Genomic DNA, 15,877 nt, shown 5'->3' on the forward strand with positions numbered 1-15,877 from the left:
GAGCCATGTCACTACCTGGAAGTTGTTTGGTGAGCCTGATATCTGAACAAGTGGGGTTAGCTAACTGGCATCGATGATTCATGGCATCGGGCTGAGTCTGAAGCATCCAGCCATGCTCCTGAGCCATGCCCCATCAGGCATATCTCTGGATAAGGCTGGGATGGGCAGGGACAACCTGTTTCTTTGTTTTTAAACTGAGGACAGTAACTGGGGTTAGGATAAACTGGATGAGTGGTTCCAACACTTATTAGCTGGGTAATACTGGCAAGTTCCCTCACCCTCTTTAAGTCTTCATAAAGAGAGATGATGATTTGCCCAAGGTCACCCAGGCAGAAACTGAATACAGGGCTTTTGATTGTTTCTTACCTTTCCCTGCTGCCTCTTTGGTCCACCCTGATTGTAAACAAAGTTGGTGGTTGGCAATTAACCACAGAAGAGAACCAGTGTGGACAGAGTTAGGTCTCTGTCTTTACTAATAGGAGTGTTGCCCTTTACAGCTTGAATTTTGAGCATATCCTTGTCTCTTAATACTACTGCATCAGCTCAAATCTGCCATAGGAATCCCTCCATCTGACCTGCCCACAACATAGGCATTTCCACAGATGCCATCATCTTGCCAGGTCCGAGGTTCAGGGTCAACACCCTGGGCTTTTTCTAATAGAGACTCTAAAGCCCAACAGGCCACAAAAGGCCACATCCATGGATGCTCATTACACATCTGTTTACAGAACACAAGACAGTATTACCTCAGACTAGGAGACAACCTCATGGAGAATTCCAGGAATCATCAAATTACTCATTTAATGAGCTGGTTCATGATTTATTTGAACACATAACCAAGTATTGATGAAGTCGTATTAAGAAATGGACCAGTCTGTTTTTACTCATTCATCTAAATCTCTATTTTATTGCAAAGCATTTAATGTGGCTCTCAAGTCATTGACATCTTACAAAACACCGGACTTTATTTCCCGTCAAAGCAGTTTTTCATACACTGCATCACTTTCTCAGTTCAGGACAGCCCCGGAGACTAGGTAGGGCTGGCTCCGCCGGCTCCATTTCAAGGATGGGAACTTAGATGTGGAAGCCGCTGCACTGTCCAAGAAGGGTTTTCAGAAGTTACGTGTCTCCTCACACCTGCTTGGCCAGAAGGGTTCACGTCCTCCTACCATTTTGGGGAGGCCTGGGATGGAGGCCAGTGTGGGGCTGTACCCCACCAGACAAGCCATCTGGTTCGGGCTGTGACACAGGGCGGGGTCAGAGTTAGGGGCACCCGCACGACCCTCGGCCCAGGTGCGCGAGGGAGGACCTCCCGCCCCAGACGGCCTGGCATTTAGCCAGGGGCATCCACCCTCCCGGCCAACCCGCAGGGCTTCAAATAGGCAAAGCATCGAATCCCATTGCTTGTCAAGCAAGTTCTTCTACTGGCAGCGTCAGGGCACCCTCAAGTCAAGAACTGATCTGAGTGTGCAGCCACGACGCCCCGGAGCTCGCGCCCTCGGGGAATGAAGGCCCCCGGGACTCTACCTGCCGAGAACCCTCGGGAGGGCTGCCGGGGGCCGGTGGGCTCCTCCTCACTGCGGCCGGGTGGGATTGCCGTGGGGTGTCCGCTCGTCCTGAGAAGCGAGCGAGCCAGCGGGGACGCCACAAACAGGAGAAAACTCGGGGCTCAGAGCCAGCGCCACCTCCACCTCCCCTACAGCGAACCCGCTTCCTGCCCTCCAGCTCTCCAGCTCTCCCTTAGGCCCCGCCCCGCCACAGGCCCCGCCCCTTCCGCCAGCCCCGGCCCCTGCACCCCGTCCCTGGCACCGCCCTCCCACGTGAGGCCCCGCCCCTTCCGCCAACCCCCGCCCCTTCCGGTGCACGTGTAGGGCCGGGGCACGCAGAGGCGCTTCACCGATTTCCGCGCGTCCGTTTGCCGGGTCTGCGGGTGTGTGGATCCCGGTGCGCCGTTGTGCTCTCGGCCATGGGGGTCCCCAAGAGGAAGGCTCCGGGCTGCCAGGACGGCGCGGCTTCCCGCGTGGGCGCAGCCAAGCGGGCCCGCGCTGAAGAGCTCACGGGCGTGCGCTTCAAGGCTCAGCTGCGGGACCCGCAGGGCGCCGAGCCGGGTGAGTGCGGGGCTGGCCGGGGCGGGGAGCACGCGCGAGCGAGGCGGGTCCCGGCCGCGGCTCTGTGCCAGGCTCAGCCTTCCTCTGTGCAGCTGTTCGGTCCCGAGTTACAGAGCCGGGCCTTCCGGTTTGCAGACGGGGAAACCGAGGCCGTGGTGCTCGGGCATCCTGGGCCACGGGCGGCCAGGGCCGCTGTAGGGCCGCGCGCTGCACTTCCTTGCCCTGGGCTGTCAGCGACGGCCGGAGGGCCCACCTTGCTCGGTTGTGACAGTGCCACGCGACTGCACGCCTCCCTTGGCCGGGCAGCATCCCTCAGCAGGCTCAAAACCTCTTTATTGCAGTTGTTAGGCAAACAAATACTCACCTTCACACAGCGAACGGTATTTACCGAGTCCCAACTGTGGGTCAGCTCGGGCTGCTCAGTGAGGCAGTTTGCTACTTCTGTGGTTGTCTGCGCTGTTTTCAGTAGCTTCGACCCTCCAACACTCACGCTGATCTGATGACATGTAATAAGCTACCGCATGAAGCCCCACAAGGACTTGTCAGTTGACCAGGATTGGACTAGTGACTAAGATGGAGCAGATTCTGTAATTTCACTTTCTGAAAAGCGTGATCACCCTTCTTCAGAGCTTCTTGTAATCCATTAGAAAGTAGTAGGTTATGAGGGAAAAAACCGCAATTGAATATGCTAGTATGGGGAGACACTGGTACTCTGTCAAAATAAAACAATAATAGTGCCTCTCAGGTTAAAGAGAATTCTAAGATGATGGCCAGAATATCCCCAGTTAATAATTTGTCTTCGTATCATACATTTTGCTTTTAAACATTTGATGTCTGCAACTGACAGCCAGTGCTTTGAAGATGATACCTGTTTTAGTGCAGAATTATACATTTCATTCATTCATTCATTCATTCATTATTTACCAGGGGCTGCTATTTGCTAGGTAGAGATAAAATGATGAGTAAAAGGGGCGCCTGGGTGGCTCAGTCGGTTAAGCGACTGCCTTCGGCTCGGGTCATGATCCCAGGGTCCTGGGATCGAGCCCCACATCGGGCTCCCTGCTCTGTGGGGAACCTGCTTCTCCCTCTCCCATTCCCCCTGCTTGTGTTCCCTCTCTCGCCGTGTCTCTCTGTCAAATAAATAATAAAAATAAAATCTTTAAAAAAAAAAATGATGAGTAAAAAATCAGACATGGGCGCCGCCATTATGGAGCATATGAATTAGTGAAGTGGGGAAGACAGATACCAATCAATAAAATCACATAGGAAGAGTTCTTAGGTACCAGTCTTCCAAAGGAGAGGTACCTGGTGTCTTCTGGCCTCAGACCTAATCTGGGAGATCAAAGAAGTCTCCCCAGAGGAAGTGGCTTTTCAGTAGAGTTGTAGGATGGGGTAGGAACAGGGACAGGAACCTTTGTGGCAGAAGAAAGAGCATGCTTAATTATTTAAAAGATCGTATTCATGTACATATTCATGGTTTTGCTCAGAGAGCTGCGTGGCATTTGGGTGCTGCATTTGAACAGGTTTCCCAAGGAAACTCAGGTTGACAGGAGATGGGTGCAGAAGAAGTAGTTGGAAGATGTGGCAAAGCTGAAGTCAGAGGGTGACCGGTAATCCCTTGAATGAGGTTGTGTTGCATTTGTGTTTGAATCTGATCTCTGTCTTGGATTCTCTTTCCCTGTTGATATGTTCTCATAACTTCCTATGATGAGATCTCCTGACGGAAAAATCAGGGAAGTGGAATTGACAGGTTTTGTTTTCATCAGGGCATGAGGAAAGGCTTATTGTTATTTTTGTGTTGTTTTTGCCCACCTATTGAGATATTATTGACATAACTGATGGAAGTTTAAGGTGTACAGTGGGATAAGGACGCACATACACTGTGAAGTGATAGCCAAAATAAGCTTAGTTAACGCCTCCATCCCCTCATATAATTACCATTTTTGGTGTGTGATAGCATTCAAGATTTATGCTCTGCATAACTTTTGAGTATATAATACAGTACTGTTAATTATAGTCACCATGCTGTACATTAGATCCCCAGAACTTACTCATCTTATTTTTTAAAGTAATCTCTACCCCCAGTGTGAGGCTCAAACCCACGACCCCGAGATGAAGAGTCACATGCCCTACCTACTGAGCCAGCCAGGCCCCCCAGAACCTACTCATCTTATAGCTGGAAGTTTGTACCTGTTGACCAACATTTCCCCATTTCCCCCACCCCCCCCAGCTGCTGGCAACTACCATTCTGCTCTCTTTTTCTATGAGTTTGGCTCTTTTAGGTTCCTCATGTAAGTAGAACATACAGTATTTGTCTTTCTCTGTCTTATTTTGCTCAATGCCCTCAAAGGTCCATACATGTTGCAAAAAGCAGGATTTCCCCCTTTTCAGGTCGAGTAATATTCCATTGTATATAGACCTATATAGAGATCTAGATATGCCATGTTTTCTAGACCCAGAGGGTGCCTAGGAGTGGATCGATGCCAGCTTCACGGAGGATCACCACATCAAGGAGGGTTGGGTTCTAAAGCAGTTGCTTTGAAAGTTATTGCCCGCCCCCTTACTGGAGGTAGAGAAAGGGCCGTGTCAGAACCCTCAGTGTCCCTGTCTCCACATTGCTGCTGTGTTCTCCCTCTCAGTAAGTGGCAGTTCCAGTCACGTGGATGCTCCTGCCAGAAATTCACCTCTATCACTGTGGTTTGTATCAGTATCAACTGATTGTTGCTCAGGAGATGGTCCTTGTTAACAATTGAACATTACTCTTATTTCAGCCTTGGAAGCGTTTGTCACTGTTGCCAAGAAGCTACCTCAAGAAGACGTGTATGATGTTGTGGAAGGGTACATAAAGATTTCTGTGGAGTGTGCCGAGATTTTCCAGCTCCTGAGTGGGGAGAAGCGACCCGATAGTGAAGTATGTTATTCCTTACCTGGCTTGCTGAAGAGGAGAAAAAGTTTATATGCCACTATTGTGTTGAGCTTGATGGAGAGAAATGTGATGGAAATCTCCAGGACATTACCAGCTTTCTAGAGAAGACGATGCTTTGTGCCTATGCTGTAGGAATACATTCAGTTTTGCGCCACGACTTTTTAAAGCATTTTAGTAGAAAGCGCTAACTTCATATTAGTGAATGATATCAGAAGGAAGGATCATAGATTCTTAATCTAAATGCACTTGTTTTTTTTTTTTAATTTTTTATTGTTATGTTAATCACCATACATTACATCATTAGTTTTAGATGTAGTGTTCCATGATTCATTGTTTGTGCATAACACCCAGTGCTCCATGCCGAACGTGCCCTCTTTAATACCCATCACCAGGCTAACCCATCCTCCCACCCCCCTCCCCTCCAGAACCCCCAGTTTGTTTTTCAGAGTCCATCGTCTCTCATGGTTTGTCTACCCCTCCGATTTCGCCCCCTTCATTCTTCCCCTCCTGCTATCTTCTTTTTTTTTTTTCTTAACATATATTGCATTATTTGTTTCAGAGGTACAGATCTGAGATTCAACAGTCTTGCACAATTCACAGCGCTTACCAGAGCACATACCCTCCCCAGTGTCCATCACCCAGTCACCACATCCCTCCCACCCCACCCCCCACTCCAGCAACCCTCAGTTTGTTTCCTGAGATTAAGAATTCCTCATATCAGTGAGGTCATATGATACATGTCTTTCTCTGTTTGACTTATTTCGCTCAGCATAATACCCTCCAGTTCCATCCACGTCGTTGCAAATGGCAAGATCTCATTCCTTTTGATGGCTGCATAATATTCCCTTGTATATATATACCACATCTTCTTTATCCATTCATCTGTCGATGGACATCTTGGCTCTTTCCACAGTTTGGCTATTGTGGACATTGCTGCTATAAACATCGGGGGTGCACGTACCCCTTCGGATCCCTACATTTGTATCTTTGGGGTAAATACCCAGTAGTAAATGCACTTGGTTTTGACATGGGTTGCTTTTAAGTAATCTCTGAACCCAACATGGGCCTCGAACTTAGACCCCCAAGATCAGGAGTCGCACGCTCTACCGACTGAGCTGGCCAGGCACCCCTTGACGTGGTTTGTTTTAACAAAAAGGAAATAGGTAGAAACGACGTGTCGTGGTTGCAGACACATACTGAGTTAACTGTGGTTTTCTGGTTCCAAAGAGGTTCAAAATTTGGGATATTTATGAACCTGTTGAGATCTCAGGGTTATTGCTGTAAGGCTGTAGACCTGAATATCCCCAAAGCAGTGAGGCCTGGTCATGAGTAGAAATTTTTCATTTCATTTTGTGTAATTGTAAGCAAGCAAGCCTCTATTTATTTATTTATTTATATTATTAAAGATTTTATTTATACATTTGACAGAAACACAGTGAGAGAGGGAACATAAGCAAGGGGAGTGGGAGAGGGAGAAGCAGGCTTCCCATGGAGCAGGGAGCCCAATGTGGGGCTCGATCCCAGGACCTTGGGATCATGACCTGAGCCGAAGGCAGATGCTTAACGACTGAGCCACCCAGGCGCCCAAGCAAGTCTCTGTTTAGCTGGACTGTGGGAGCAAGGCTAATTCCAGAGCCTGGGGTCTGCGGAGCCACCTGCCAAGCTGTCACCTTCCTGCCTTTGGCTCAGGATCTGTTGAAGGTTTTAAAGTGACTAAGACAGAAAGAAGGTGGCTAAGACAAAAGGAACGTATGTACAGAGGGGAAAAAACAAATGAGCCGATTTGTAAGCATTTCAATTCTGTCTTTGTAGATGCTATTAATATTTCAAGTTTTCGAGGCTATACTATTGCGGACAGCAAGTGATCTTTCCCATTTTCATGTTGTGGGGACCAACATTGTGAAAAAGCTAATGAATAATCACATGAAGCTCATCTGTGAGTCCCTGTATGCCTCGGGCTACAGGTAAGTTGCCCTTCTGTGGCAGGACTAGCCGTGGGCTCGGTCTGCGTTCCGCTGTCCGTGAGTGCACTTGACCTTCCCTCCACTCATAAAGCAGAGCTGAGTGGTTTCCAAGGCCATCAGGGCTGTGGCTCTGCCCCTGCCACCCCTGTTGACCAGCCCCTCGCTGTCACCAACTCCTACCGTGCGTCCTTCTCACTCCTGCCCTGCTGTTCTTACTGTCGTGGGAACCTTTGACTGCAGACATCCTTTCCATTGCCCGTCCTTCTGCCCCAGTGGCTCTTCATGATCGGCTCTCGCTCCCTCCCTCTCTGCTTCAGGACTTCGTGGCGCGGAAGTGTCATCCCCGGGAGGCCTTGTTTCACCACCCCCCATCCACTGTCACTTTCTGTCCATTAGCTTGTGGACAGAAGTATCTGTTTGTAGATCTGTTTGTGTAGCTTGACATTTGACATAATATTCCATGTCAGTCCGCTGACTGCTTCCGTCCACTAGAATGCAAGGTGCACACAGGTGGGGGCCTTGACTATTCTGGAAGGTGCAGTCTTCCTCCACCTAGAATGGTGCCTGGAGTGTGGTGGGTGCGCAGTAAACCACGGATTCCGGGCGGCTGTGGAAAGGAAAGGCAGCTAAGAGCTTGCTCTTGGAGATGCACACTGTGAAGAAGTCTTCTCCTGCACCCTGCCTCTGTGGGGGATGAGCTGCGGGTCCCCCGGATACAGGGTGATTTACTGGAGAGAGAAACTGCCATCCTCTTTGTATCATATTTTGTATTCTTGGAGCCTTTTCAGACTCAGTTTTTAAGCTTTATTTGGAGATTTTGTTAAGTTGTGTTTTTTTGTTTTTGTTTTTGTTTTAAAGCATGTCTGCATGTCTCTGTCCTTCCTTTTTCTGGCTGGGGGATAGCAGACTACACAACCAGGAGCGCAGCTGGCTTTGTGCTTCAGCTGTTCCTGACATGCCTGATTTTCTCGTCCTTGTGCAGGATGGCCCGAGCCTGTCTGAACCTGATGGCCGCCATGGTGACCCAGGGTCCTGAGGCCGCCAGGGACGTCTACAGCCATTTTGATTTGAATAAAAAGACCTTGTACACCCTGGCGACCAAGAGGGATTCCAAGGTGAGGAGCTCCGAGCATTTCCTACTTCCTGTGTATATCCTTTCCCTTGGAGGGCCGTAGTGGTTTGTTTGTCGTCCTTTCTCTGGCCTTGGTGCTCACGTGGGTGAAGTAGAAGGCCAGTGTGTGCGGAAACGCGTGGCAGAGCCTGAACGACGGACATCTGAGGACAGTTTCTCTGGGGGCCCAGCATTGCAGCGCTTGGCCTGTGAGTGTCTTCGCGGAGTAAAGGAAATCATCTCTATGTGCCTTGTGGCGTGGACCCTGTGGGGCGTCCCAGTCCTATTCCTATTCTGTCCACTTCGGAGAAAACCCTTGGAAGTTTAAACCAGTGACATCATCAAAGAGGACATTTATGGCTTTTTTTTTTTAAGATTTTATTTATTTATTTGACAGAGAGAGACACAGCGAGAGAGGGAACACAAGCAGGGGGAAGTGGGAGAGGGAGAAGCAGGCTTCCCGCTGAGCAGGGAGCCCGATGGGCTCGATCCCAGAATCCTGGGATCATGACCTGAGCCGAAGGTAGACGCTTAACGACTGAGCCACCCAGGTGCCCCCATTTATGGCTTTTTAATGTGTCCCGTGTCTCCCGTCAGTAAGTCTTGTCATGAGTAGGTGCTGGATTGTACCAAAGAGAATGGAAGTGTGAATGGTTTTCAGGAGAGCTGTTACTAAAAAAAAGTTCCTGGGTGGCTCTAGAAGTTTCACTTGGTTTTAGAAAGGTTCTTGAGGAGAAGGCACAAGTTGGAGGACTCGGAAGCTGGAGAGAGGTGCTGTGGGCCACCTGTAGGTTGTCTCAGGCCTCCCTGCTGGCGCTGCTATGCCGGGAGCAGCCGGGGCTGCCTTCTCCACGCCCCCTTCCCGAGCACAAACAGCACACGGACAGTTAACCAAGCTGTCTGCCGAGGTGGAGAAGCACGGGAGCATAATCTACTCCTGCACCCTGTCCTCTCACTCTTCGGGGAAATGCGTGAGTTTCCACACTGGCAGGTAATAGACTGGAGGTTAATCACAGTATTACCAGGTAACTTTTCTGGCTCTGTGAGGTTGGCCCAGTGTTGAGGGTTTTCCTGGCACGACAAATAAGGTGTTCTTCTGAGGAAAAAATTCCAGGTCTTAGTGTCTCATGGATACTCTTCTTTATTATCGTGAGTTATTTACATACCATGAATGTGTCAACAAATTCCATTCATTGGGTAATGGCTGCTGACATTTAAATGTGTTTCTAATAAAAAGAATTTACGTGCTGTTTGCACACTAGGGCAAATGTCATGGTTCTTTGGTCTTCCTTGGCAGTCAGCCTGCCAGTGATTATCCATCAGATTTGCTTCCCATTTCCACCCCGTCTCTCTTGACCTCAGCCAGCTCGGTCCTGTAAGTAAAATATGTCAGGACCCCGGACCACCCACCAAGACAAGGAGGGAAGGCCCAACACAGGCTCCCTGCCTGAGCCCCGGCTGCAAGCTGTGTGCGTGTGCTCACCTCAGGGTCCTCTTGGCAAGTTATATTTTACACCTCCTTGATCTGTAAAGTGGGAGTTGTTGTCAAGACGAAAGTGTTTTTACTTTATGGTGTACCTCAAATATTTTGTCGTGGGAAATGATTTTTAGGCATTAAATTTTTTTTCCCCATACAGGAACGTTAGGGACGTTAAAAAATAGAGAGCAGCACAGAGAACCCGTCCTCCAGCTGCAGACATGGTCCCCTCTGCCACGTTTTTGGTTTGTTTGGGGGCAATCGAGTATAGCGGATCCCACATGTGAACCATATTCCCTTATGCATATTTCAGTGTGTACCTCTAACAGAAAGCGACCTTGTAAAACACAGAACCACAGTACCATCCCTGCACGTGATACTGTTCATAACTCTTAATATCACCGATGCCCAGTTTGGTCTCAAGTTTTTCCCACTATCTCTGAAGTGTCTTTACAGTTTATGGTTCAAATCAGGATTCAAACAGGGGCTACATATTGTGTTTGGTGGGTCTGTTAAATTTCTTCATGTCGTTAGAGTTTTCTGTCATCACCCCCCCACCTTTTTTTTCATGCCATTTAGTTATTGAAGCTGATGGATATCTAGATCTATTTTTTTTTAATAAGTGTGTTTTAACATTTTGGAGGGAATTGTTAAAGCCTCATAAAGAGAGAGGATTATGGTTCTCTTTCGTCCAGCCAAAGAAAGCACTGTTCATATCGTTTGCCAAAAAGCAGTTTTACCAAATATGTTTTGGTCTATTTTAGACCGTGTTTTGCAGAACAAGCCATAAAGAGTTCAGGATGCTTTCTTCCTAGGATTATAGCACTGTGAAGTCACAGGGTAGGAATGAGGAGTAGGCATGAGACCCTCTTGCCTTTGATGGAGCTTGCTGGAGATGGGAGGGCGGAGGCCCAGGGGACAGTGAGGAGCTGTCTGGCCAGGAGGATGAGCAGGAGGTGTGGCCGTGGCTGCTTGGAGTGGGGCGGGTGCTGTGTCTTGGGGGTCTTGGTTTGTTCACAGTGTCGGGAACCTGAAATCTGGGGTTGGCTGCGATATACAAGATGGATAGCAGGAGGTGAGGACTACGTTCCATGTCAGTTCAAGATTTGTTGCTGGGGGGACCTTGAGGGGATCTAGTCCCAACTGCTGTGTATAAGCAGGAAGGAAAGATCTAGAATGGCACATAACCCGGACCTGCATTCCAGTACTTAAGTGGACAAAACCGCCCCCAAAACTGTATGTAGAGTCTTTCTAACTAGCTAGCAAAGCACAGAACCTAATTTAGTCTTATCAGGCAAGTTGTGGCATCGTACCAGCATTCTTTTGAAACACGAGGCATACGTAGATCAGGATAACAAGTTAACTGCTTGAATTAGTTGACATGCTTCTTTCAATGAGAAGGCATCTACATAGCATGGGAGCAGTGGTTACTTTAAGCTTCCTGAGGACAGGGACAACATCTTATCATCTTTGTGTCCTCTCTGGGTCTGAGATTATGGCATCTTGAATATAATTGGTGTTTGAACAAGATTGAATTGGTGAGTTTTAAAGGCACTGAAACATTGCTGGTACTCTGAGGAAATGCAGCTCATTTTCAAGACTTTAGTGACCATTGTACCCAAATTCCATATTGTGAGGAAGTCTGCAGAGTAGTCCCCAGAATGGGGAGGATAGTTTTGAGCTCTTAGTGTTTTTGGAATAAACCAGCATTGGTCTGATAAGGTCTTGCTGAACTGTTGTGGGGCATGGATGGAGGTGTAGACCCATGAATACAGTCAGTGTGCAAGGCCTCCATCCAGATGTTGCAGAGCGTAGGTCAGGTGGCCTTTCTCTTCTCCCTGAGAAACATACACCCAATAAAGCAAGACAATTAATTAAATACTCATGTAGAGGCCTAAATGGTTCCAAGTGTGGTCCTTGCATCTTGAGAACAAGCGAAATAAAAATGCCTGGAAGCTCTGAGAAGAAAACACTTCTCTAAAGTCAGACATAAAGTCGCACGTGCAGCAGTATGTTTGTACAGTTATTTCGTACTTTGTAATTCTAGGACATACTCACTTAGTAGCTGTGTGACCTTGAATGAGTTTTTAAAACCTCTATTTCCTCATCTGTAAAATGGGTGTAGAAGGCATCTCCACTTGAAGTTGTTATAAGGTGTAAATGAAGCCCCGATGTGCAGCCTTTGACTTGGTGTCTGACGTATAGTAAGTGCTCAATAAATGACATTGATCTCCCCCTCCTCCTTCTCCCCACCACCACCACCACCACCACACTGCCACTACTAAATGGGATGGAACTATCTGGAAGGCTGACTTCTTAATCTTTTCCAGGCATCCAGGGCAATAATTCTCCATGGTATTAATTTAGTTCTTGGCAGCAAATTAAGGTATCTTTGGAATAACTAAAGTAGGGAGGAGAGTACAGTCGAAGCAGTGGAGTGCTGGTGTAGCCGATGAGCGGTGCGCATGACCGGCCACCGGGGTGTGAAAATTACTGGGAGGGAAAGATCAGATGGCCCCCACCACTTCCCCTGAGGTGTTGGTGACTGGTCATAGCCGGTGGGCCCTCCTTGAGGATGCCCACCGTCCTGGGTCATGGCCGCATCCTGCAGGACCCCGTAGATGGCAGTCCGGGAAGGCCATGCTGGGTTTGTAATATGGCAGCATCTGGGCTTTGGTGTCTGGTGTGAATTTATAATACCTAATAAAAACCAGACATCACCTCTTTGGTGTCAACAAAAGCAGCACTGGTCTTTCCATTGGCTCTGGATTTTCTGGATTTTCAAAAACGTGTATGATTTCACTGGCAAGTGAAGCAGATGGGATCTGGATGGGCAGAGAATCTTCTGCTCTATACCAAAGTGGTCCGTAAACCACAAATGGTTATGTATGACGGCAGAAGGGGACACAACTGTATTTTACCCATACTTCTGTGTTTATTAAGCAGTGAGCCATTATGATGTCGCTTTTAAGCATAGTGGATGAAAATCGGTATTTCAGAGAGACATGTTGATAATTTTTTTCTTTACTTTTGGCCCATTTCTTGACATTTGTCTTTTTTTAGAGAGGGAGAAGGGGGAGGGGCAGAGGGGGGAGAGAGAGAATCTTAAGCAGGCTCCACGCCCAGTGCAGAGCCCAGTGCAGGGCTCTATCTCACAACCCTGAGATCATGACCTGAGTGCAGATCAAGAGTCAGACGCTTAACCGACTGAGCCACCCAGGCGCTCCATACTTTTGTGTTTAGAAACAGCTTGAAAGAGAAAGAAAAGAGCAGAAGATGGAGGGAAAAGAGCAAAGAAAAAAACCCCATGTTCCCACAGATAGATGACTGCAGGTTTTAGACTCTGAGCCTTCTGATGGCACAAGCTCCAAGGCCTCGGTGCCACTGGGATGGGAGGGGCGCGTGAGCCGCGGAGTCCCTGCTTTGGGGGGGGGGGGACGGGGTGTGCATACGCAAGTGACACGCAGTCTCCTTCGCCCCCCAGGGCGTGCACGATGTCCGGCTGGCCTACATCCAGTTTGCGCTTTCCTTTCTGATCGCTAGCGATGACAGCACGATAGCGCAAGTGCTGGAGTTGAAAGGTAGGTGCACCCCTTTGTCTCGTAGCAAAGCCTGATTGCAATTGGTTTTTGGAAAGTCTCCTGCAAAGCATTTTTCCCAGGTTGAAAAAAGTCTACAGCTTTTGCAGCCGCTGCATGCACGAGCATGAAGGATGCATGTGTGGCGAAGCTTCGGTCAGTGCAGTTTGGAGGTGGCTAGTCAGCATGAACAGAGGTATTCCTGCTCTGCTATCTGGAATGCTGAGCAATGTCCTAACAAAGGATGGATGCAGACTTCAGAGACTCCTGCTCCAGAACCCGCACAGATACGTAGCCCTGGCTACCTGGCCTTCTTTAGTAATTGGGTTTGAAAAAATAAAGTTTAATCCCTTCAATAGCTTTGCCGCGGGTTACCAGAATATCACGAGTAGAGCTTCAAAGAATGGCAACTGGACCACCTTCTGGTGGCTGTCACCCTAGAGCCAGGCTTGACATAGTTTAGGCTGTTAGGGCCACTTGTATTTTATCAAGAGCTTCAGTAAGACAGAGAGTGGCAGCCCAGACCACACTTAGCACATGGCAGTCGTTCAGTATGATCCCCCAGAATTGAGCCCTGTCTGCAGGTGGGGAGCAGTTCCATGTCCCTGCTGGAGGTCTGGGAGTTGTTGGAGGAACGGCGTGGTGCCTGTGGCCCAGTGCGGTCAGGTCTCCAGCCCGTCCCTCACCTCCCCCAGGGTGGGAGACCTGAGCTCTCTCCAGGTGACTTCTAGGGACCATTTAAGAACAGGGTGTGGGTGCTGGTCACCCTGTATGTCGTCAGCCCTGATCCGTGCGGGGAGCCATGTTGCACTGGGGAAGCAGCCCCGTGGAGGAGACCCCTTCGTCGTGTGCCTTTCCTGCTTGTGGCCAGCTCCTACCAGGGCTAGGAGTCCTGCAGAACTCCCCTGGGTCATCTCCGCTGTCTGGCCTTTGTTAAAGGACAGTGGTTTGGGGTTATTCACGGACACTGCTAACGGGGCAGGGATGCACTTCAGTTCATGTTTTGGCGAAGCATTTTGGCCATTTGCGTGAGAACTTTAAAAAGGTTTGATCCAGCCATTTCTTGTCTAGTCATTTATCCTAAGGGAAGAATTAAGGAGGTGAGTAGAGGTTTTCTTAGGGGCTATTTTTTCATGTTAGCTGAAAATTGGACGACTCCTGACTGTCCACCATCAAGGGATTGATTGCGCAAACTGAGGACTAATCACAAGGCGGAGTACAGCTATTAAAAATGGTGTAGAAATACACTTCCTGACATCAACCTTTTAAACAATGTGTGATTGGGTATAAACTCAGTTGTAAAACTGTCAAGTATCCCATTGTATAAAAAGATAAATGTAACAGAATATGGCTATATCAGAAGGTTAACAGTTAACTAGCAGCCCAGATGTTAACAGTGTTAGCCTCTGGGTAGTGGAGTCATGGATCCTTTCACATTTCATTCTTTTGGTTTGTCTGGTATTTTCCAATTTTCCTTTTTTTGAGAATGAGTTTGCTTTTGTAGAAAGTCAGTGTGCCTACTGAGCACCAATGGAGCAAGTGAAATTGTAATCGCCTTGATGTTTCTTCCCAGTATCACCAGTATATTAGTATATGGCATCAAGCTGTGTTGGCTGATTCCTTGGGGATTCAATAATACGAAAAGAAAGCAAACAGATCATTCCGAATTCTGCCACCAGTGAATAAAATGATGACCATCATTTAAAATATAACTAAGCCTAAGCAAAGAGACATTTAGCAAAATTGTGATCATACCATAATTTTATTTAAGTTAATGTGAGAAAAGGAAAGTAAAACAACCAAACTTCTGAACTTTTTTAATGGTTCTGTCATTGTTTTACTTTTAGGTATTAATTTCCTATGTCGTGAAGTGGTTATCCTACTGTGAACTTGTGTAATTGAAAAAAGACAAACCTTAAAAAAAAAAAAAAGAGGGAAGAAAATGGCATTGTGTGCTGTACCATTTTAAGAAGTAATGTTCTCGCATCTGTTCTCATGTTCAAAATATTTTTGAGTTTAATGCTTTGAACCTTTTACTTTCAGAATTTATTCCTTGCATTTTTAGCTCAGGCATAAAGGAAGACAGGATTTCTACTGTCAATATTTTGTTATCCACGCTGAAAACAAAGGTATGTGTTTTTACTCAGTGTTCCTGTCGTTGGTCTTCTCCAGAGTTTGACAAGACCCTAGAGCTGTAACGGCTTAGGGCACACGGGTTGTTGTGTAGGTGGAAATGGAAAACCTTTTCTTAAGGCTGCCGTATCATCACACCAGGAGAAAAGCTGTGGCTCACTATTTCACGGGAAGCCTTTGGATTAATTGTGAGCTGGAAATTACAGCTGCTCTTATTTACACACCTAGCAAAATGTCATATTGAATTACCTTGCATGTTCTGCCTTTTGCAAGCATCTTGTAGAAATTTTAGAATCGGCTGAAAGAATCGCTGTCTTCCATACAGAAGCAACTTAAATGATCAGTTAGAAAAAATCTTGTGACCGTCCCAGCAGAAAAAGCTGTGAAAACCGTGAACTGGCAGTCCACATAAAAATAGCTAATTCGCATAGTATATTTAAAACCGTGGTTCTCAGCTGGGAGTGATTTTGTGCCCCTCACTGTGGGACATTCGGAAGTGTCTGGAAACATTTTTGGTTATCATAGCTGGAGAACTACATCTGGCACTAGTGGGTGGAGGCCAGGGATGCTGCTCAGCATC

The 15,877-nt window shown here is 47.7% G+C and overlaps 1 protein-coding gene and 1 long non-coding RNA gene across 2 annotated transcripts in view; one reads left to right on the forward strand and one right to left on the reverse strand.

The window, feature by feature from the left end:
• Window positions 1-877: 877 nt before the first annotated feature.
• Window positions 878-1,750, reverse strand: LOC118529620 (uncharacterized). Its single transcript, XR_004914227.1, has 2 exons — window positions 1,528-1,750; window positions 878-1,239 (listed from the first exon to the last, which is right to left on the reverse strand). It is a non-coding gene; the product is annotated as an uncharacterized LOC118529620 (long non-coding RNA).
• A 105-nt stretch (window positions 1,751-1,855) lies between these two features.
• Window positions 1,856-15,877, forward strand: part of URB1 (URB1 ribosome biogenesis factor) — a 66,130-nt gene continuing 52,108 nt past the window's right edge. The window contains exons 1-6 of the mRNA XM_078079344.1: window positions 1,856-2,108; window positions 4,880-5,019; window positions 6,847-6,998; window positions 7,981-8,113; window positions 13,071-13,167; window positions 15,208-15,293. Of these exons, the coding sequence (XP_077935470.1) occupies window positions 1,967-2,108; window positions 4,880-5,019; window positions 6,847-6,998; window positions 7,981-8,113; window positions 13,071-13,167; window positions 15,208-15,293 (750 nt within the window). The 5' untranslated portion in view covers window positions 1,856-1,966. The remainder of the gene's footprint in view (window positions 2,109-4,879; window positions 5,020-6,846; window positions 6,999-7,980; window positions 8,114-13,070; window positions 13,168-15,207; window positions 15,294-15,877) is intronic.

Source organism: Halichoerus grypus, chromosome 1 (genome assembly GCF_964656455.1).
Source record: "Halichoerus grypus chromosome 1, mHalGry1.hap1.1, whole genome shotgun sequence".
Taxonomy (NCBI): Eukaryota; Metazoa; Chordata; class Mammalia; order Carnivora; family Phocidae; genus Halichoerus; species Halichoerus grypus.